A 22,071-nucleotide genomic window follows, 5' to 3' on the forward strand; every position below is an offset into this window, starting at 1 on the left:
CTGTCAGAAAACTACTGATAGCCCATCACTGCCTCTCCACATTCAGTTTATATCCTGTCTTCTCTGGAGTTACTTCCCCCTCAGACCTCTGGTCTCCTCTTCTGTAAAATAAAGGGCTGCTCTTAACTGGATAATCTCTGGGTAAACCAGCTCTAGATTCTTGTGTTAGAAAGAGGGCGAATCCCTTGAGTGACCCCAATGATGGAGGGAACAAGGACAGGTCCCTTCCTGCTGGTATGTGTTTATGAGTTACTTTAATCGTTGACTACATAGTACATCTCTTCTACAGCATTGCTCTAATGTACAAATAAATAGCCATGTCTTGTTATTTATCTGTACACCATTGCAGCCCTCCAGAATCTGACCACCTTGAGGGCAGGGATTCTATTTTATTTTTTGCTATACAAAAGCATACTTAATAGTCTATTATTGCATCGAAAACAGCAGAAAGAAATCAAGAAAGTACTTATCTTCATGGCAGTTCTATTTAGGAGACTTTGCTGGAATATTACTTAGAAAGACAGCCCTATCTGTATCTACATATGCAAATAACTTGTCAGTGGACAGCTCTATGCATTATACATGGTAGACACTTAATGGTCTATTGAATGAATGAGTCTGCGTATGCAAACGATATGCAAATCTTTCCCTATTTTAATTTGACCCTTCGGAACATCTTCAGGAACCCTCTAAGGCCTAGGTTGTTTTAATTTTGTTAATTGAAAGTTTTTTGTGCTGAGTGAAACTGTTGTCAAGTTGGGAAAAGGATGCTGGGCTAGACCAGGTTACTCAGGATTTACCCCGATTCTTCTGGTAATTCAGATGATGACCGAGTCAATTGCCTTTCCTCTCTGGAGGCCTCAGCTTCCCCATATTTAAAAGAATGGGGAAGGGTAAGTTTCTTTCTGGTGAGACACTATAATTTCCCATCTCCCAGTCATAGGAACATCGTTCTGGGCAGTCAGAGTGTCAACCTTCAGCACTACCTATCTAGAAAGAAAAATCAAATCCCTTTTCAAGGATTAGAGAAAGAGTCTCCAATCCCCTGCCCATTTAGAGAAATGAGGTTCTTGGCACCACTTCTCCCAGCCTGGGCATTGTATTTAATCATTTTTTTCCAAACCAAAGGATTTCAAAATAAGAGGCTGGAGTTTTCTCTCTTAAATAGAACAAGCCAAGTGTCTGATTAATAGGGTGGGTTTGCATTTCCTTTCCCTCATGTGAAAATATTTATTTAAAAAAATGCTCCCATGAGAGTATTAATAGCCAGAGAATCAGCTCACTGTCTGCCTCTTTGTTCCCTGACATTTGAAATGGGGAAAGAAAGAGGCAAAAGTCAAAACCCGGGTTTGAGGTGGTCACTGTTGCCTGCACCCGCAGCCCTGGGAGGCAGGATTCCGCCCTTTCTTTGGGTAAGGCGCTGATCTGAACGCTCAGCTCCTGGGCCACACTGGGGTCCTGCATCCTTAACCAGAAACACATGTGCATCAAAGGCTTGGATTGAAAGTGACACATTTTAAAACAAAAGTGCAGCAGCGATTCGCTTATCCTCACTTTCCTAATCCGAAAACGCTGTAATTCTCCCCAAAGTCCCTCAGGCTCAACTCTCCTCCCTGCCCCCTCACATTCCCTCCTCCCCAGAGGCTTAGCCAAGGCCTCCCAGCCCAGGCAGAAGGGAGGTCTCCTGTTACTGAGACCTTGCCTGCCTTGTAAAAATACACCTTGGCATGCTCTGCCTGCGCTCTGGGAAGCCTTATCGCCTGGACTAAACAAATGTGCCCAATCAAAATAATAGTCTGAGATGTCAAAATAAATGAGCAGGGGACATCTGGAAGTGTGGCTCCCCACATTTTTTCTTTCTCTTCCCCAAGGTCGTTAGGTGCCTTAGAGACTTGACAGTTCAGTAGCTTTGGCTACAGGTAGGAGACTTACTTCCCCATGGATCACAATAGCACCTCTGAAAGGGGGTCTTATTTTTGGCTCTAGATCCAGGTTAGTAGTTGACAGGGCCTCCTCCAAACCGAGGAAACCAGAATTAATTTCCTCTGCTGCAGCGGCTGGACATTGTTGGATGGCATGCTAAGAGTCTGGCCTGTCCTTCCATCTCTCCCCAGACACTGCATAGGGTCTTCAAACAATGCAAAGAATTTCTTAGGGGGTGATGGGGGGTCTCTCCTACCTTTAAGACCTTCAGGAAAGGGTGGGTTTATGATCTTTCCAAACAATTTTTGTTTCTGAAAACTCCAGGCTGACAGTCTCCTTGCCCCAACTCTCTTAAATTACGTAAAACAGATGTGGTTAAAAAGTCAGTTTTCTGTAATCCATGGGGATGAGGTCCCATTCCCCTGCGTACTGAAGGTAGGCCACTGAGAGGCCTGCTCCTGTGCAGGATGAGACAATACTGCCACAGGAAGACTGCCATTTATAAGCAGCATACTCTTGATGGGGCAATTTCTAGGCAGTGTGATCCGGCTACTGATGGATTCCTGCAAACCCTTCCTGAGAGCACTTTCAGGGGCCATAGGCATTTGATAGACCTCACTTAGGACTTGCACAACCTTCAGGAAACCAACATCAAGGTTTAAAGCTGTCAGTGCTTCCCCATATGTTTGAAGAAATCAAACCAGTTCTGATGACTCCAGCTGGGTGTCGGGTGTTGCACAATGCTGATGGGGTAGCTAAACGGGGTGCTCTCTGGCCCTCATCTTTCTCATCTGGGGTCAAAATGGGTGATCTGTACAGTCCTTACCAGCTATGATGCTCTGTGGTTCCATGACTTTGGCAGCTGGGGAATCATGTTCTTAACTTGTGCTCATGGACCACATGCATCAGAATCACGTGGGTGGTGGGCAGCAGAGGGAAGAGGCAAGCAGAAGAGACGACTGACCTTGACTGCCAAAGCTAAGTCACAAAAATTTCTACCTTACTGTAGGGAGTACTCACTCTTGGAGTCCTGAGCTGCCATGAGCGAGAATTCTGACTGTCTTGGGGGCTGCCATGCTGTGAGGAAGCCCAACATACATGGCAGGGTCTTGTCTAAGGCACTGTGGTCAACAGTCCCAGCTGATCCCAGCTTCCACTTCTCAGACATGTAGGAGGAGAAGCCTTCAGATGATTCTAGCCCCTTGTCCTTCTAGTCAGCCCCAGCCATTCATGTCATCCCAGCAGAGGCTGCAGACATTATAGAATAGAGATGGGTCATCCCTATCTGAATTCCTGACTTACATAGTCTTTGAGCATAATAAATTTTTTTTTAAATATCCCCAAACCTGGGGTGGTTTGTTACACAGTAATAAATAACCAGAACAGTGTGCCAACCACAAGCACATCTAGGACATTCAGAACTGGGGTCTGAACGTTCACTGAAAGACTGGCAGACCCATCTTTCGCAATGAGCTTGAGACTTTGTTACTTACCTGGAGAGGCCAGAAAGGAAAAGTCCTATAAGTATTCCCTTTGCGGCCTGGCATCCATGCACGCAACCCTGGGCTCAGAGGGCTTGGGGGCTGACCAGGGCTCAGGGTCCCCCTCCCTTCTCTCCACAGACGCCTGCTCTCCTGGCCTTCGGGCCTCATACATCGGCCTAAGGCTGCTTCCCTGTGTGCTGAGGGGAGCGGGACTGTTTAGTCTGCCAGGCACATTCCTGGATTTTTAAAATAAATAGCAGATTAGGAGAGACTCAGCCCAGTGCTGTCATTTGGCCGGGCCAGAGGCTTCTGAGGCTGCACTTGGGAGGGAGCAGGAGGAATGGCAGTTGGAGGCCACTGCCTGAAACTGGGAACTCTGTGCCAGCCATTAATTTGTGGGGATGTTTCTAACACTTTCTGAAGTTCCAAAGAAGTTCTAAGAACAACACCAGTGATAATAATTACCACCACTATTGGAAACACTGTGCCAGACATGGCGCTGGGTGATTTATATACATTCTCTCAATCCTCACAACAATTGCGTTAGGCCCATTACACAGATGAAAAAAGTGAGGTTTAGAGAAGTTGAATGACGTTCTCGAAGCCATATACTTAGTTAGTGTCTATGGAATAGAGGTTAGCCTGACTCCCATGTGCCAGCTCTTAACATCTGTGCTATTTTGCCTCTCCAGGCCTCGAAATGGAGAACAGCATCCCGTGCCCCCACCCACTCCAAACACACACACCCATCACCATCCTTTCTGCTGTTCCCAAGGCCCCTTCCAGTCCGTACGGAGCCGTTCTCCACCGTAACTCCCTTTTCCCATTTCACCCTTCGCTGGATCATTTTATGCCTCTATTCCCTCTGCTAATTCAAACTAATTAAAGTATAAAATAGAATAATTGCTTCCATCCCTACACTCTTTGCCCATCCACCCTGTGTATAGAGTTATACTCCCCTTCTGGGAGTGGCCAGCCTGACAAGTTGGGTGGAAACTGGGGCTATCAAGTTTCTTTTCATCTCGTTGCTTGGTTTTTCACTTGGCTCGTAGCCTGATTTTCCCTGGACTCGCTGTCTGACTTCCATTAGACACTGAGGATGTGGGAGCAACTGGAATTCATGTTCATAACATCTGCTGGTTCGCTGTCAATGAAGCTGGGGCAGACTTTCTAGGAAAGAGCCAGGCATCCTCTCAGCGGAGCACCTGGGCAATTAACAGGATTGGGGAATCAGTTCCCAAATGTTCCCCTGGGACTGGCCAGTCTTAGATCTATTAACAGTACATTAACATTGACTTGTTAGGCAGTGACACTAACGACCCAACACTTACTAGTCCTATTTCTTAATTACATTTAATTAATTAATTGAGAGTGAGAAAGAACACATGAGTGCTATATTGGATTGTTCTAGCTCTGTGGGGACATGGAAACCTCTCTAGGAAGAATGTGAGACCAGAGACTTGGTTTCACTCTCACCGTGTGTTCCACTCTCACCGCCCCAAGAATATTACACGTGTCGTGTTTGGAGGCGTCGTAGGGGAACAGAGAGGCAAGCGTTGGGGGCAGGGCGGAAGACAGCGATGAGAGTAGGTTGCCCAGAGATTTGTTTTAAAGTGAAATGATGAAAAACCCATTCCCATGATGTCTTAAAAAGTCTCAGGACTTTTAGAGAACTCCAAAGTCTTAAATTGCTGCCTCAAAGTGGGAATATAGACAGTCCCAACCTATGATGACCCAATGTATGATATTTTTGACTTTACAATGGTGTGAAAGCAATACACATTCAGTAGAAATTGTTCTTCCAGTACCCATGCAACCATTCTCTCCTTCACCTTCAGTACAATCTTTCACACATGACGTGAGATATTCAACACTTAATTATAAAATTGGCTTTGCGTTAGATGATTTTGCCCAATTGTAGGCAAAGGTAGGTGTTCTGAGCATGTTTAAGGTAGGCGAGGCTAAGCTATGATGTTTGGTAGACTAGGTGTATTAAACATGTATTTAACTTATGATATTTTCAACCTACAATGGCTTGACTGGGAGACAACTCCATCGTAAGTCCAAGAGCATCTGGGCACATCCAGAGCCAAACCAGCATTCCAGCTTTCTCTACAGTGTTAGCCCTTCAGGGAAGATGCTCATAGGAGCACATGTGGCCTCATAAATCTCTCCTTAAGAACACTGTGCTGGCCAGGCGTCGTGGCTTGCTCTTGTAATCACAGGACTTTGGGAGGCCGAGGTGTTCGGATCCCTTGAGTCCAGGTGTTTGAGACCAGCCCGGGCATTTATGGAAAATTTTTAAATTGGCTGGGTGCAGTGGCTACGCCTGTAATCCCAACACTTTGGGAGGCCGAGGCTGGTGGATCACTTGAGGTCAGGAGTTCGAGAGCAGCCTCGCCAACATGGCAAAGGTCCACCTCTACTAAAAATACAAAAATTAGCTAGGCGTGGTGGTGTGCGCCTGTAGTCCCAGCTACTTGGAGGCTGAGGTAGGAGAATCGCTTTAACCCAGGAGGCAGAGGTTGTAGTGAGCCAAGGTAGCACCACTGCACTCCAGCCTGGGAGGGCAACAGAGCGAGACTGGGTCTCAAAACAAAACAAAAAAATTTTTAATTAAAAATCAAAAAAGAGAACACCGTGCTTTTTGTATCATCTTCTGGAGAGAGAGCAGAGTCCCAATTCTAGGACCTCAGACAAAGTTTTGTAAGATCTGGAAGAGACTTTAGAGTTAGATTTATAATCTCCATCTTTAAAGATGAGGAAACTGAGACCCTGAGAAGTTGAGGGCCCAGGTCACCCCTGAAGTCAGAGGTGGAGCCAGACCTCGAACACAGATCTCCTGCTTAGGCTGGGATGACTGGCAGTGTCATATCCCCCTGCCCCCTCCTCATCACACACAGTCTCTATACTCCTGAGAAATGGGATCATGAAGCATGAGCACTGGAAGGGGCCATATAGAATGTGGCATCTGAGGCAGTGTAAAAAGAAATTCCCCATTTATTGTCTCAGCTGAGCCTCACACTGACCTTGTGTGAGAAACAGTGAGGTTAAGTGACTTGTGCAAGGCCACTCAGATATAGAGCATGGTGAAATGAAGTCCAAATCAGACCTGTGGACTTCAGAGACAAGCCTGTTATCCGATGCAGCTCCTCTCATCTATAAAAGAGGAACCGAAGCTGTGAGAGGATTCTACTATCAGTTATAGCAGAGGCTGGACTAGAACCCAGGACATCTGACTTCATTTCTATAGGTTATTCTCCTGACACTCATTCAGCTGCTTCCTTGAAGACATCTGAGCTGTGTGTGAGTACTTAATTCACAGCTGGCTTCAGATGGATGGGCCTCCTGAACTGTTCTTGGCTTTCATCTTTGGACTCAGCCCCTGGTGAAGTCACCTGGCTACCTATTTCTGCACAATTTACGGCTCTCCAGGTGACAGGCCTCAGAGCTCCACCACAAATCCCCCTTAGACTTTGCCTCCTAATCACAGCTCCATCTGGTACAGGGAGCTCCCCCTACTAATATCTCACTTGACCAGAGACAGCCCATGGCAAGAAACCCAAATTCTTCCTATATCTGCTCACTGTGGTTGGCTACTGCTAAACCCCACTATTCGGTGCAGACTGTAACAAGAACCTGAAGCAGAATGTGGGACAGAGGAGGGCTATTTACAGATAAGCTGTGTGGATACTTGGTGTGGCCAGGTTGATGCTCTCAGAGATGGCGTCAGACATGGATCTAGGAGGTGATTACATTCCCCGAAGCCCACTCGTCAGCCTCCAGCCCTGACCCAGCCCCTCTTCTTTGGTCACATTTTGAATGCATTTTCAGAAAGCATCTCATTGGATAACAAGATATGCAGCTAAAATATGTGCCTTGGTACCTTCTCAGTCCCACTGAGGTCTCATTGGTCACTTCTTTCCCACTTTGCTGGGCTCAGGGAACCTAGGAAAGAGCTCTTACCCAGAGCTACCTGCCTGGTCCTCTGCCGCACACAGTGCCTCTGGAAAGTATTGCATAAGATGTGAGTCTGTTCAATCTCTGTCCATCCTTTCATCCACCTGTATAGGTTGTCGTCTACCCATCCATCCTTTTATCTGTCCCTATTTCTGTGTAAGTGACTGGAATGGTGCTCACCAAATGTTAACATGGTGTTACATTTTGGGTAGTGAGATTTAGTGACCAGCTGCTGTTTTCTTTGCTGTATGTATTGCTTGAATTTGTATAACAAGCATCTACCATTTTTATTAAATGCAAAATATTTTCTCTTAAAGAACAGCAGGATAAAAGAGCAGAGCATGTGTAGAATTCAATCTGATGCCATTAGGCTATTTGGGTACATGTCGCTCTCTTGTTAGATTGCAATCAACTCATGGGTAGTGACCAAGTCCCATTCATTTTGATGATTCCCAGAACTTTGTTCCCAATAAATATGTACCCAGGAATGGTTCTTTTTAGGCCCACTGACTGTTTCATTGGAATGACAGGTCAGCGTTTATTTCCATGACTGTCTTACCCACTCTAGGTTAGGCAAAGCTGTCTGCAGATCCACAAAATTCCCATCTGGGCCTGTTTATACTTCAACTACAGAGGCCACAGGACAGAAGGTGAAAAAGACAGGTGGGTTCAAGAGGATCGCGATGTAATTTGCATGTAATTATCATATGATTTACGTCATCTGTCCTCAAGAACTAATTTTCAAGTCAGAACTGCATCACTGCTTCCCTTGATGCTGTTACGTGCAGACTTGCCTCTCCTTACTTCTTCTACTCATCCACACCCCTAATTCAGATTCCTTACATTCGAAAAGAAAGGAGGTAAGGAGAGCTCTAGGAAGGTTAAGTTTGATCAAGGAAACCTGGAATTCTTGCAGAATTATCTGAGAATGACATAAGCCTGGAAGCACCTTGTGAAAGCTCCCTGGTCCTCCAGCCCTACCAGTATCCTTCTCTAGCTCAAGTCAGTATCCTTAGCTGCTGGGATAGACGCAATCCTTTTCCTCCTTCTTTGGCCTTTATCTTACTTACCCTGTTTAGAAAAATGACAAGACCCCTGCTGCTGCTGAACAACTATTAACCACTGACCAAGTGAATGGAATGTGCCAGGCTTGGCTAAAGCCTTCGCTTAGCTCTCTGGATCTCCACTGATCTCATGAATCGCCTGCCCTCCCTGTTTCTCTTTCCCTTCGTCATGGCTGTCTCTGCATTTGCCTTCTCTCTATTCACACATATTCACAGGAGATACAGTCTCCATCCATCCCAGAGGGTGGAAGACTTGCTCAGTTATTTTCCTGGAGAGGGTAGAAGTCTATTTCTCAGGACTTCCCATCTCTACAGGCCTGGTGTCAGCTTCCCAGAGCTGACCAGCTTTTACCCTGCACCAGTCTAAGACTCGCGCCAAGATTTTTATCTCCTTCTGGAGCCCTATCCTACATCTGCATCTCCCAGGAGTGGGCCCAGCCTGGAGGCCTGGATTATTTACACCTCTTTGGCTCCCTTGAGCAGCAGACTCTGTGGGCCTGGGAGCAGTAAATCTACCTCCTAATCACACCAAGCTGCTCCACGCAGTCTGGCCTGTTCTTGCAGGGCTGTTCATCACTTGCTGAGACAGGGGCTGTGGCCTAGAGTGAAGCCTCCGGGAAGTGGCTGGCCCCCGACTGCTTCTCTCTAGCTCCCTGCAAAAGCCTACAGGGATGCTGCCTCTCTCGGGACCCCAATGCTGCAAGCCCAGAGGTCTCTCTTCTTGGACTGAACAGTTTCTGAACAAAGGTGACAGATTACCAACAGTTTCTTGGAGTTTGGAAAGGAGAGATGTGTGTTAGCACTTACCTGTCTCTCCGACATGACGTACAGGTAGCGCTGATCAATGGAGAAGGCCATGTCCCGGAGGATGGGGCTTCCGTCTTTAAGCACAGAGACCATCTCGTACTGGACCCCACCATGGGGGGGACCATCGGCCCGAATCTGTGTGAGAAACAAGGATGTCTTCAGCACCTGCCCTCAGGATTCCCCTGTGGGCTACCTGCCTCTGCCCAGAGCAGGTAGCTTACAGAAGACCACTGCTAACCCCCATCACTACTCCATAGACGGAAGTGCCACTTCTTTCAAACAGCCCAGTTTCCACCAAAAGGAATCCTTTCCCAAGCAGTCTGAGTGTTCTGGGCCCGGGATTTCTGACAGTGGATTTATCTGTATGTGCATCTATGCCCTTGGGAATGGTTTTGAACATCCCCATGCGGTTATTCTTGTGTGCATGTACATCTATTTATAGCACTGTGTGTTATACGCGTGTGTAAGCGAGCGTGTGTGTTTATGCACAGTCCTTCATGGTGGGTGGGGTGGAAAAGTCAACCTCTGTACACAGTATCTTAGCCTCAGACAAGTATGAAGGGTTGATGAACAATTTATATAAATCATCAAAAAGCTGGTCATTAAGAGATTAAAGATTTTTGGATCCCAGAAGGGTCTTTCATCCTCCAAACATATGCCCTGACTGTCCACAAATCCGTCCTGTGAGATGTGGGGAGCCAGGAATCCTGGCTTAGTCTCTCGGAGCCCATCCTAGGCAAATAAGTCAGAAAGGACTTAGATGTCATCTAGTCCAGTGCTTCTCAGCCCTGGCTGCACATTAGAATCATCTGGGGAGTTTTTAAAAATACGAATGCCGGGGCTACCTCCATTCATCACAATCTCTGTGGGTGGGACCCAGGCATCTTCTTCGGCTTATCGGTTCCCCGGGTGAATTTAATGAGCAGCTGGGGTCGAGGGGCAGTGTGGTAGTCCTGCACTTCTCACACTAGCGTGTCCTCAGAATCACCTGAGGGCTTGGTGAAATGCACTGCGAGACCCGCCCCCGGGATTTCTGATTCAGCGGGCATGAGCCCTGAGAATGTGCATTTCTAACAGACTCCCCAGGTGTTATTACAAGGGTTTGAGAAGTACTCCTCTAGGCCCCTATATTGAATGCTGAGCTCAAAGGAAAGAGGTCCCTAAGGTCATACAAAACGTTGGTGGCAGGGAGCCCTTGGTCTGAATGTGCCCCACCCCCAGTTTTCCCAGTTTTTTGCTTCCAGCATAGCAGCAGACTGTTGACCAGTATTCATGACCCCAGCAGGTTTTCACTCTCCTCTGACCATCTGAACACTCTCTAGCTCAAGCCCCACCTCCTCCACGAAGCCTTCCCCATCCCCTCTAACGGCTAATTAATTGCTCCCACTGTGATGCCTTTTTTTTGCCAGACATTTTCCCTAGGATTATAATCAGTTGATTTGTTCATTGTATATGTACTAGCTAACATGTATTGACCACCTACTTGAATTGTTCTCTAATTGCTTCAGATGTGTGTAAGTCCTGTCAACATTTTGAAGGCAGGGATATCATTTCTATTTATCTTAAAACCCTCTGAGGACTAGCATGCGGCTGGGAACACAGCTGACGATGGATAAAAGGGAATGCTTGTGAAATGCTTGTTGAAAGAAATGATCTATGCACCAACTGATAGCATATCCTAGACTCCTTGGGGCTGAATCAAAGTGAGGTCAAAAGACATTTTCTCTGGAAGATGTTCGGATTAAGGCTTCTTCTTCCTTACACCCTTTGGATTCTCTCTTGTGCCCTTGATCAAGGGTCTCCCCACCACACCGAGAGCTCCTCAGGGCAAGGCGCAATGACTTGTTCATCCAAGTCCCAAGCTTGGATATGCCTGATGCCACAAGCACACTAGCGTGGATGGATGGATGGATGTGTTTTCAGTTCTTACTGGCCGAGTGGGGAAGGTCAACAGCATTACTGATTGCAGAGCTACGGCATGGGGGAAGAGCTTCCATTCCTATTTCTCTACTGTCCTGAATCTGCATACTTGAGGGGCCTGAGCCGAAGCCTGGTTTGTGCCTGTTGGGTTTGGATGGACTCGAGGTGTGTGGGAAACAGACCATGATTCCATCGTGGGGTGGGAAGCTCTGGCCCGGGAGTCCCCGCTGGTAGAAACAGCAGATTCCTGCCTGAGGCCCTTGTGCCTATACCCCAGGGATGAAAATGGTAGGTCAGGGTCTAGAGGCAAGGACACCATGTTCTCCTCCTCACCTGCTTTGGTGGGTGACTTGGGGGGAGTTTGGGCTTGAACTTGAGGAGGTAACCTCAATGGAACCAAATAAACTCTTCTCAGCCACTCCTATCCCTCATCACTCCCCACGTGGGACTTTCCCCTAAGCCCCACTCTTGCCCTCTTTCTCCCTAGCTAATGGGCTTCCTGGTGTTCAAGTCTGTTGCCTTGTCATCTATCACTAAAGTCCCTCCTTCCAGGAATGTTGTCAGAAGGCCGTTGGTTTCATTCTCATTGGGTCAAGAGAGACTCTAAGACTCAGCAGTGGTGTTACGGGGCTGAGACCACCACCCTCTAACCTGGAGCAATTCTGATTATGAGATTCAAGCAGAAGGAAAAACAAGAGTCTCTGTCTGGGAAAGTGCCCCATAATTAAAATGGTTCCCTTGGACATTCAAAGCAGCATTCTCCCTTAGATGGACAGACCCAAAGTTCCTTAAGATTCTTACAGAAATATCACAGCTTTTAGTCACAGAAGTTCTCAGGCTATTGCAGGAGGTAGAGGGGAGATGTAATTGTCATGACTTCTGGTTGGCCTGGTCTCAGTTTTCTGTCTCCATAAAATGGGGGTTTCAGGCCCTGCCTCTTGCCTGAGTCTCGACTGTGCCCCACTCTGAAGGGAAAGTGTCTCAGTGCTTCTCCCACCTGCCCTGTGACAGCTGCTCCTCTCCAGGGAGATTTAAGTCTCCTCAAGGTGCTAGCTGGGTCCAGGAAGCTGCAGGGTTGGGTCCCAGGAGCTGCAGAGCCAGCCCCCTCCCTCTGGCCTGGTCTGGGATCTCCTGCCTAAGAAGGCCAGGTAACCCTCTGCTGGCTGGAGCAGCTACCCTCTCCCTTGCATGGATTCAGCAAGGCCTGGACACAAAGTCAGAAGAGAGAATGAAGGCCATGGTGATGGCCCTTCCTCTGTGGTTCCTGGGACCCCAGATGGTACCACGGCGAGATTAGAGCTGGAATTAAAGCAAAGACAACTTATCATCACAGACTCTGCTGCGTTCGGTCAGGACCAATTCCAACCATTGTTGTACTGAGTCAGAGACCTAATCAGAAGGTTTTTCTTTTTCCCTGTCTGCAACCCCAATCTTTTAATAAACCAAGTGAAGTCAGAATCAAACCTACATAACTCTCAGTTGTCAGCGCTAAAACCAAACCAGAACAGAAAATGTTTTTGGTACTGAACCTGAACTAAGCTATCCTACTTCATCCAGTCTAAATCTCTGGAGAGAAAGGTGGTATTGGCCGAGAAGTCTGTGGCTCCCCACTCACCCCCTGATCCATGCTATCTGCCCCAAGCTTGAGTCACCTTTCAAGATACTTACAGGGGATCAGAGAAGATGGAGAGCAGGGGCCAGGAGCCCAGGTGTCAAGGAGAAAAAGGTGGGGGCAGGGGCTGGCAGAGAGAAGGCAGCAGATCCCCTGGGCGGCAGAGGTCTTTCTCTTCCCTTGATCCCCTTTGCTCCCTTAAGGCAACACGCCAATGAGTGCAGGGTGTAAGTCTGGGCCTCAGGCATCCTGGGTTTCCATTCTGACTCTGCTCTTGCCTGGGGCTTGATTTCTACCTAACGGCACACTTTTAGGTGAGTTACCTCTCTGAGCCTCAGTGTTCCTGTCTGAATAACTAGAAGAAGCAATCTGCTGGGTGCCTATCACAGGAGAATCATAGACTTATAAAAATGACTGGAGCTAATCTTGCCTGAACTCTTCCATTCATGGTGGAACTAGGGTTCAAACCAGCCCCAGCTGGTGGGGTCTGGAGGAAAGCACCTGGCTGATGGGGAGAATGCCCTGGAAGTGACTAGGAAGAAGGCTGCTGCTATAGTTCAAGCCTACGATTTTTCACGTGTCTGTCTTGGATAGGAAATTTTGGGTTTCAAAGCTGTCTTCTTGTCTTTGCCAGAAATAGGATGGCCAGTGGTGAGGGGAGTGTCAAAGAGTGCCAAAACAAGAGGGGGATTTAAAAGCCAACTAGCTGAGTCTATCCTACGGTGTCCCACAAAGTGACAGCAATAAACTGAACCGAGCCTTGTACGCAGTCCGACACCAAGCTGCACAGGCCCCAAAATCCAACCAGGCAGTGGAGGGCACTGGAGATGGGGCAGAGGAGGGAGGTGACAGGGACAGGTGGAATGAGTCACTGGAGTGTGTTTTTCTATGTGGGATCTTCTTCTTCCGGGAAGACTTGACCTCAGTGGAAGTGCAGAAGCTCCCGGGGCTATTTTGCCTGGATAAGGCTCAGAAGCCAGGGAGCACAAGGTACAGAAGAAGGTGACAGTCTTTACTGAGATGAGCAAAAGACAAATGTGCCTAAACTACTTATTTGAGACAGGGTCTCACTCGGTCACCCAGGCTAAGTGCAGCGGCACAATCCCAGCTCACCGCAGCCCTGGTCTCAAGTGCAACGGCACAATCCCAGCTCACCGCAGCCCTGGTCTCAAGTGCAACGGCACAATCCCAGCTCACCGCAGCCCCGGTCTCAAGTGCAACGGCACAATCCCAGCTCACCGCAGCCCCGGTCTCAAGTGCAACGGCACAATCACAGCTCACCGCAGCCCTGGTCTCCCAAGATCAAGCTATCCTCCCACCTGAGTCACCCAAGTAGCTAGGACTACAGGCGTGCACCACCACAACTGGCTACTTTTTAATTTTTAAAATTTATTATTTTTATTTTATTTTATTTTAGAGACAGAGTCTCACTACGTTGTCCAGGCTGTTCTCAAACTCCTGAGCTCAAGTGATCCTGCCAACTCAGCCCCTCAAAGTGCTGGGATTACAGGTGTGAGGCACTATGCCCAGCCTGAATGATGCCACAAGGACATTTAGTCTAGCTCTAGTAAGGACTAGAGGCTTTACTACGGAATGGGTGACTGCAGGAGACTGTAGTCTCCTTCTCAGGAGGGTTTTAAACCCAGGATAACCCCTTTTGCTTCATGGTTAAATGCGGCCCTGCTTGAAGGCAGTAGGATAGATGTGGATTCTGAAGGGGTTCTGTTCACCTAAGGAATTTAATAATAGCTACCACAGTGCCACGTGCTGCCACAGTACTTAACAAAAATCCACTCATTTAACACTTCTAAGCATCCCTGAGATAAAAACTATTTTTAATTCCATTTTACAGATAAGAACTCAGAGGTGCAGGAGAGTTAGGAGACTGTCCCGAGATCACACAGCTGGAGACGGGGTAACTGAGATTCATAGCTACAGCCTGACTCTGAAGAGGGGGCTAATCATGGGCAAACACAGCTGCCCTTGCTGCTGGACAGAGTGGACGGGTTGTCTAAAGGTCCGAATTCCCCTCGCATCCACTCTTCCCCCTTTAGGCTCTCAAGGTCAAAGTGGGACTATCATCTCCTATTTCCTAGAGGCAACAATAAACTCAGAACCTAATTGTGTGGGGGGCCTTACCTGGGGGATAAAACTCAGTTTATCAGGGCTGGCTTTGGGGCAGGAGTGTGTGAGGTAAAATCCAGCAGAGATTTAGTGTCCAGTACTCCAGGTGAAATGAGAATGAAATAGTAACCCTATTAGCACCTTTCCTTTAAATCACAGCTATGTCCGGACAGAAATTAATGTCAGCCTCTTTTCTTGAATATCCAATTCCAATCAGCATATCCAATTAACGCGCTTACCTGCAGCCCCCTCCAAACTCCTTTTCTTCTGCTTCAATTTCTCCTCTACTTTGTCTTAATTTATGGAGCTCTTATTTGGAATTTGGTACTCTAATATCACATTATTAGTAGTAGCAGTAGTTTTTTTTGTTGTTGTTTTGTTTTTTTTTTTTTGCAAGAGCACTAGAATTGGGAATCTTCTTCTTGGGTTTCTTAGTAGCAAAAAGCTTGGTTTGAAAGGATCACCACACAGAGGCAGGCACTGGCTGATGTCTGGAGGACTGGGATTGAATCCCAAGTTTTTCTTTAATTGGCTGTGTGACTTCAGGAAAGTCGTTTCACTTGTTTACGTAATAGTTTGTGTAGTTGTCCCGTAATGGTGGTAACTCCCGTCCTTAGCTCAAAAAAGATATGGTGAAAGTAAAATGAGTTATCAGCTATGAATCTCAGTACTGTTGAATATTCATTTATTATTTGCCTACCTTGAGCTAGGCCTACGTTAGGAGCTGCAGATACGTGATAAATGATACAGGATGCCCTCAGGAAGCTCAGGGATGGGAAATGGACGGGATAACCAGTCTTCATGAACACAGGGGTCATCCCGTGTGAAAAGAGGTTTGCATGGGGGTCCCAGGGAGACCAACAGGCAGATAGAGCAGCATCTCACCTGGCCTGAAGGAAGATCTGAGGGGGGACTTCCTGGAGGAGGTGAGGCCTAAGCCAAAAAGCATGAGTGGAAATGTGAGTTCTTTGGAAAATGTACAGGGTAACATATATATAAAGCTGTTCTTGTTACGTCTGAGCCCAGATTTCTTAGCAACTTGATCTATCAGACCTGAGCATTTGGAGAGGATGAGACTTTTGACACAGAGTCATTGAGGGCTCAACATCACTCGTCTCAGCATCTCATGTCCTCAAATTCACCTCAGAAGAGGCCTTTATCACTTGTTTCTACCTCTGTTCACCAAAGGACCCTACAGTTTTGTGGTATATTAATATATACGTGGCATGTGAATGTTTCTGTGTGTGGCATGTGTGGTGTGTGTACCTATGTGGTGTGTGTATGAGTCTGTTGTGTGTATTTGTATGATGTGTATGTGTTGTGTGTGTGTGTATGAGTCTGTCGTATGTATGAGTATGGTGTGTGTTGTACGTGTGATATGTATGTGCGTGGTGTGTATAAGTCTGTTGTATGAGGATGTGTGTATGTGTTGTATGTGTGTGTATGTGGTATGTGTATATGAGTCTGTTGTGTGTATAAATGTGGTGTGTTTGTGTTGTGAGTGTGTATGAATATGGTATTGTGTTGTATGTGTATGTGTGGTGTGTGTAAGTCTGTCGTATGTATGAGTATGGTGTGTGTTGTACGTGTGATATGTATGTGTGGTGTGTATAAGTCTGTTGTATGTATGAGTATGGTGTGTATGTGTTGTATGTGTGTGTGTATGAGTCTGTTGTGTGTATGAATGTGGTGTGTTTGTGTTGTGAGTGTGTATGAATATGGTATGTGTTGTATGTGTATGTGTGGTGTGTGTAAGTCTGTCGTATGTATGAGTATGGTGTGTATGTGTTGTATGTGTGTATGTATGAGTCTGCTGTGTGTATGAATGTGCTGTGTATGTGTGGTGAGTGTGTATGAGTATGGTATGTGTTGTATGTATATGCATGTGTAGTGTGTGTAAGTCTGTTGTATGAGTATGGTGTATATGCGTTTGTGTGTGTGTGTGTGAGTGTGGTATGTGTATGCATATGTGTGTATAAATGTGATGTGTGTGTATTGTGTGTGTGTGTGTTCAGACCTTTAAGGAGGGGAAAGGTGAAGAGGGCCTGGTGCTGTTGAGGCTGACCCTGGGAGTGAGTTAACGAGAGAATGTGTCTGCAACTGTGCATTTGGTGCTGCAAGAGAGAGCCTTCTAAGTTTATTTTTGTGGCGCTTCATGACCCGAATTATTTATAGATTCAAGTCTTCGGTAAATTCTGTCTCTGAGACTCTTCCTCCCTCTATCCTGCATGTACGTTCACACACACACACACACACACACACACACACACTCTCACATACACATTCAGCAACAACAGCGGTGGCAGTCCAGGGTGCCTGTTGCTGGCCCCACCCTCCGAGCTGTGAAAACGTTAACTAAGCTTGCAGAGTCACAACTCAGCAGGCTGAGGCTCCCTGGAGGACAGCTAGGAGCCTGGCCCTAAATGCTTGGCTAATTGGAGGAGGACGCAGGAGCCTGGAAAAGTTGGCCTGTGGTTTGCACTGAGCTAGCAGAGGAGAGGAAGAGAAACAGGGACAAGCGTCTCTCCTGTCCATGAAGGGGAAGGAGGTTAAGATGTTCTAAGCTTTGAGAATTTCTGCTGCCTCCACCTCTACGCGCGCACACACACACACACACACGCACACATGCATGCACACACACAGTGATTCCAGTACTGGTCCCCAATGAGTTGTCAGTCAATCTCCAGTTGACACTGGAGATCCACATTTCCATGTACAATTATGTCTATTTCTGTGTGTGTTTAAAGTTTGCCCTAGATATTCAACTAGGGGTGAATGGAGCTAGCAGTGGGGTATATGGGGTAGAGAGTCCTGGATTTCAGGGGGCCAGGCCATGGAGATCTTTCTCCTGGAATGTGGGGAGGAGTCCCCAGAGGACTCACTTGTTCTCTGGACTTCCGCATCTTAGGACAGTATGAGAATTGATAGCCTGGTTAGTAAGGACAGTAGATATAGTGACTATTTACTGAGGATTTACTATGAGTAAAGTCAGTGTTCAAGGGTTAGGTTGGGGAGATTGGCTGGTGAGGAGCTCCAGAGACCAGTTTTCTGTTTCTAAATTGTGGCATTTCTGCTCCCTCATCAGTTGAGGGTGGATGAGGATGGCCAAGCCATCACTGGTCCACGCTGCTCATAGAACTGAGAGGAGTGGCCTCTGCTCCATGCTTTCCTACAGTTATTGACAAACTACACTCACAAAGGCACTAGGCACCCCATTCCTGGGGCCTCTCCCTTTGTCACTCAGGAGAGAGTGACACAAGGAGTTAGAAGTAAAAAGAATCCAGATCTCTGGGTTCTACTCTTAGAGAATTTTGAACTCCAAGAGCCAGGACAAGAGCTTATGGGAGGTGAATTACGTTGGGTGATTCAGGAACACAGGGCTCAGGCCATAGTCCCACTCGACCTTTATACACGACCCCAGCTTGGGCAGGGCAGGAGGCTCCGGGAACAAAATGAAGCTGCCAGGGGCAGAGGAAGCATTTGATTGTTCTGGGAAACAGTAAGATAAACACAGCAGAGACAGCCGAAGCATTGAGCAGCCTTAGATGAAATCACATCATGCAGAAGCAAAGCAGTAATTCACATAGAGTACACACATTGGGGGGTGGGTGTAGCTGGAAGTGTGGTAGGAGGAATTAGTAAAGAATAATGAGGAACTTCTGCCAAATCCGAACCTCGGTTTAGCCCAAGTCCTAGGAGTGTGGGCACTCGGAATCTCCATTCGGGGCGCTGCACACAGGTTCCTTTCCTGGAGATGCCCTCGTTGTTTCAGGGTAGAACTGAACCTCTTAGGTTCGTTGAACTGGGAATGATTTAGAGCCACTCTTTTAGGTCTATGGGGAGTGCCGGGCAGCCTTTCTCACCAAGCTCTGGAATAGGGTGTGGTGAGAACAGATGCAACTGGGCGTATTGACAGGGTAGTTAACTACCTTGGAAATGCTCATCTCACTCCTCAAAAGCAGGCAGGTAAAGGCAGGTAAAGGAAACTAGCACTTCCTGGGACTTGATAGACATGGTGCTTTCAAATAGCTTCTCTCTCTTCGTAAATTTCGCTCAACACATTTATTGAGCATCTATTCTATGTCATCTTGTGTGCAAAGAGTTAGGGATATAAACATGAATACTCTTCAAAACTCTGAGGTAGGCATCCCCATTTCATAGAAAAAGACATGTTAAGAGTCTATTGCAGGATCACACAGCTAGAAAGTGGCAGAGCGAAACTCGAAGCTGAGTCTGTCTGATTCCAAAGCCTGAACTCTTTTATTCTGCCTCCCTCCAGAGCCTAGGCTTTCCCTAAGTTAAACAGGAGGACAATGCCTGCATTAGGACTAAAAACTACATTTAAAAAGTGCTGGGTGCCTCTGGAGATAAGTCCTGGGGAACAAAATAGATCATATAACTGTCTCCTCTGCTGTGACAAAAAGGCCACCTGCAGTCTGGAGAAAAAAGCAAAGGATGGGGTGTTTAAGAGGGTTATTACTCTCTTTAATTAATTCATTCTTTTCTATAGCCTGAGATTGCCTTGCATTTTATAATCTGGAACAGTAATCTTTGCTTTGATTAACACTGAAGATGGCATTTCCAGCTGTAGGGATGGGCAGGGGGGTCGAGGGCTCTGGGCACTGTTATCTGACACTGGGCTTGTGCCTAAATGCAGAAGACTCCCAGAGATTTTAAAAGAAGTCATTTTTAAACACACACACATGTGACATGTGCTCACCATCGTGCAGAAAACCCATGGTGACCGAGAGAAACGGAGCCTACCTCCATGCCGTTGCATTTCTCTTCCCATTGCTAGTGTGCTGGGGCTGAGTCTTTATTGTCTCTTATCTGGGCTACTGCAATAACCTGAGAAATCTCCCTGCCTCCAGCATATTCTTGTTCTAATCTATTCTACCAAACACTGCCAGATTAATCTTCTTAAAACACTTGTTTGATCCTGCCTTTTCTGTATGCAAAATCCTTACATTTCAGGTGTTTGTAATTTTCGTTCTCTCGCTTATCTCAGTCTCCTAATTTTTTTATGATGAACATACACTACTTTTGGAATACTGAAAAAAGTAAATCATTGCATGTATTCATGCGCACGTGCACACACACACACACACACACACACACCTTCAATTGTGTCCTTTAATCATTTAGAAGAGTTCACACTCTTCACTTTGTCATTCAGGGGTCTAGCTAACATGGCGTTCTCATTGCGTCCCCAGCTTTTTGGTCTTCATGCCTTTGCTTGACAATTTATTCTGCCTCCTAGGTCCTGATCATCCTTCAAGGCCTAATCCAAATGTCACCTACTCCATGAAGCCTGCACTGATCCTTCCCGGGAACTCCCACAGCACGTAGAATGTTTCTTGGCACAGTTACTTGTAAACATATTCAGTCATCTTTCCTAAGATGGTCAGGTTCCTGGAGAAGAAACCACACTTTGTACAGCTTCATATGCTTTACTATACTTGGTACTGCTCTGCACACAGTAGGCTCTCAAGAACACATGCTGATGGAATGAAGGAATCCCTGTTGCTGAGACTGGGCAGGAGCAGAACGTTACTCGTGGCTTACATTGATTGAACCCTTATTATTGTTCGATGTCATGCTAACGGCTTTATGCACATTTTCTCATTTAATCCTCACAACAACCTAATGGGGTAGGCACTACTATTATCCCTAAGGCTGACATGAGGAAACCGAGGCATAGTGAGGTAACCTCCCCGAGGTCACAAAGCTGGTAGGCAGAAGAGCCAGGATCTGAACTCCGTTGGGTCTTCATTTTTCTAGCCCTCCGTTTTTCCATCACTAGAAAATAATGAGTAGAGAAAGAGGGAGTCTTGTTCCATGCCATCCCACCCACCCGAAATCTCCCGGAACCTGGCGTGTAAACACACGATCCACATTTGTTTCTGTGGAAATGATGTTTTTAGCTCCCCAGTGGACTGGTGAGAGCTCTTAGGAGGAAAGCAGTTTAAACACTCAAGGTACTGCTATGAAAAGAACCCCAGGGCCACCAAGCGGGAGCCTTGCTAGCTCAGACAGGTGGAAAGCAAGGACTGAGGTCACGAAGATGAGGTCAGAGTTGGGGTCTGAGGAACAGGGTAAGAGGAGGAAGGAGGGAAGGGAAGTCAGGCCAGAAAGCCTCCATCCCCTGCAGTCCCCAGCAGCCAGTCCAGGGGTATGCTGTGTGCTCCGGTCTGTCTGACTGCTTGGCAGAGCCCAAGGGCAGAACAGACAGCTGGGGGCGGGTCTAGCTCTTTTAAAAGATTCTGTTTGAATAGCTGTCATCTTCACACCTTTTCCCATCTCCCCTCCCAGGAGAGGGGCTTTAATAATGAGCTGCTTCATGAAAACAGGCCCCTAATTAATTCACTGCTATTCTTCTGGGGCCAGATCATTCTAATCAAGGTGGGGTGGGGGTGGGGTGGCGAGTAAGGACTGTCTCGATCTGCCATGGACTCTCTTTGCTCCCTGCCATCACTGCTCCAAGACCCTCCCCGGTCACCTTGTTCTCTTTGGCTGGACACCTGCTTGTCCTCGATGCCCACCCCCTTTTTGTGCTAACGCCCCACAGCTGCTGGGCAGAGTGCCAGCGCGAAGACTCTGCTGGTGCTGGGTACAGTACAGCAGGTGCCTGGATCTCACTGCAGAGGGGGAGGGAGGGAAGCAGGGCTTGGCCCTGTGAGGGACGAACTTCTTCCTGCCTTTTCTCTGAGCATTCTCAGAATATCCAGAAGTCTCCACGGTAGGCAAAGTGCAGCCCCGATTCTTCTCCTCAGGCTTCCCCAGATCCTCCTGGCCCTTGAGAAGTTTGCACTACCTAGGATGTCACATGCTCTTGGGTCTGGACAGTCACAGCACCGCACCCAAAAGGTGGCAGTGGCTGCAGAGGATGTGTGCGGATGACCAAGGGAGCTACACCAGGGCCAACTCAAAACAAAAATAACCTTAAAAAAGTCCGTCCCCCTGCCCCCCCACAAAGCCAGATCACAGCGAGAGACAATGGAAGTTAGAGATTGTACAAGTCTCGCCTTGGGCAGTCTCTTCATAGATTTTTTGGATTTCCTTTCTAGATCTTCCAAGCCCTGCGCTTCCACCTTCCCTTCCGACAGATGTTGATTGTCCAGTCAAGGCTGATGTCTCTGGGGTGGGGGCCACACAGGGGCACTCAGCCAAGGGAGTT

General features: G+C 47.2%; 1 protein-coding gene across 1 annotated transcript in view; it reads right to left on the reverse strand.

Moving 5' to 3' along the window:
- PLXNA2 (plexin A2) overlaps positions 1–9,376 on the reverse strand; it is a 115,974-nt gene extending 106,598 nt beyond the window's left edge. The window contains exon 1 of the mRNA XM_012459256.3: positions 9,239–9,376. Coding sequence (XP_012314679.2) covers positions 9,239–9,331 — 93 coding nt within the window. The 5' untranslated portion in view covers positions 9,332–9,376. The remainder of the gene's footprint in view (positions 1–9,238) is intronic.
- Positions 9,377–22,071: the final 12,695 nt, after the last annotated feature.

The sequence above is a fragment of the Aotus nancymaae genome, unplaced genomic scaffold, assembly GCF_030222135.1.
Source record: "Aotus nancymaae isolate 86718 unplaced genomic scaffold, 86718_ANA_hifiasm-v0.15.2.pri h1tg000039l, whole genome shotgun sequence".
Lineage (NCBI taxonomy): Eukaryota > Metazoa > Chordata > Mammalia > Primates > Aotidae > Aotus > Aotus nancymaae.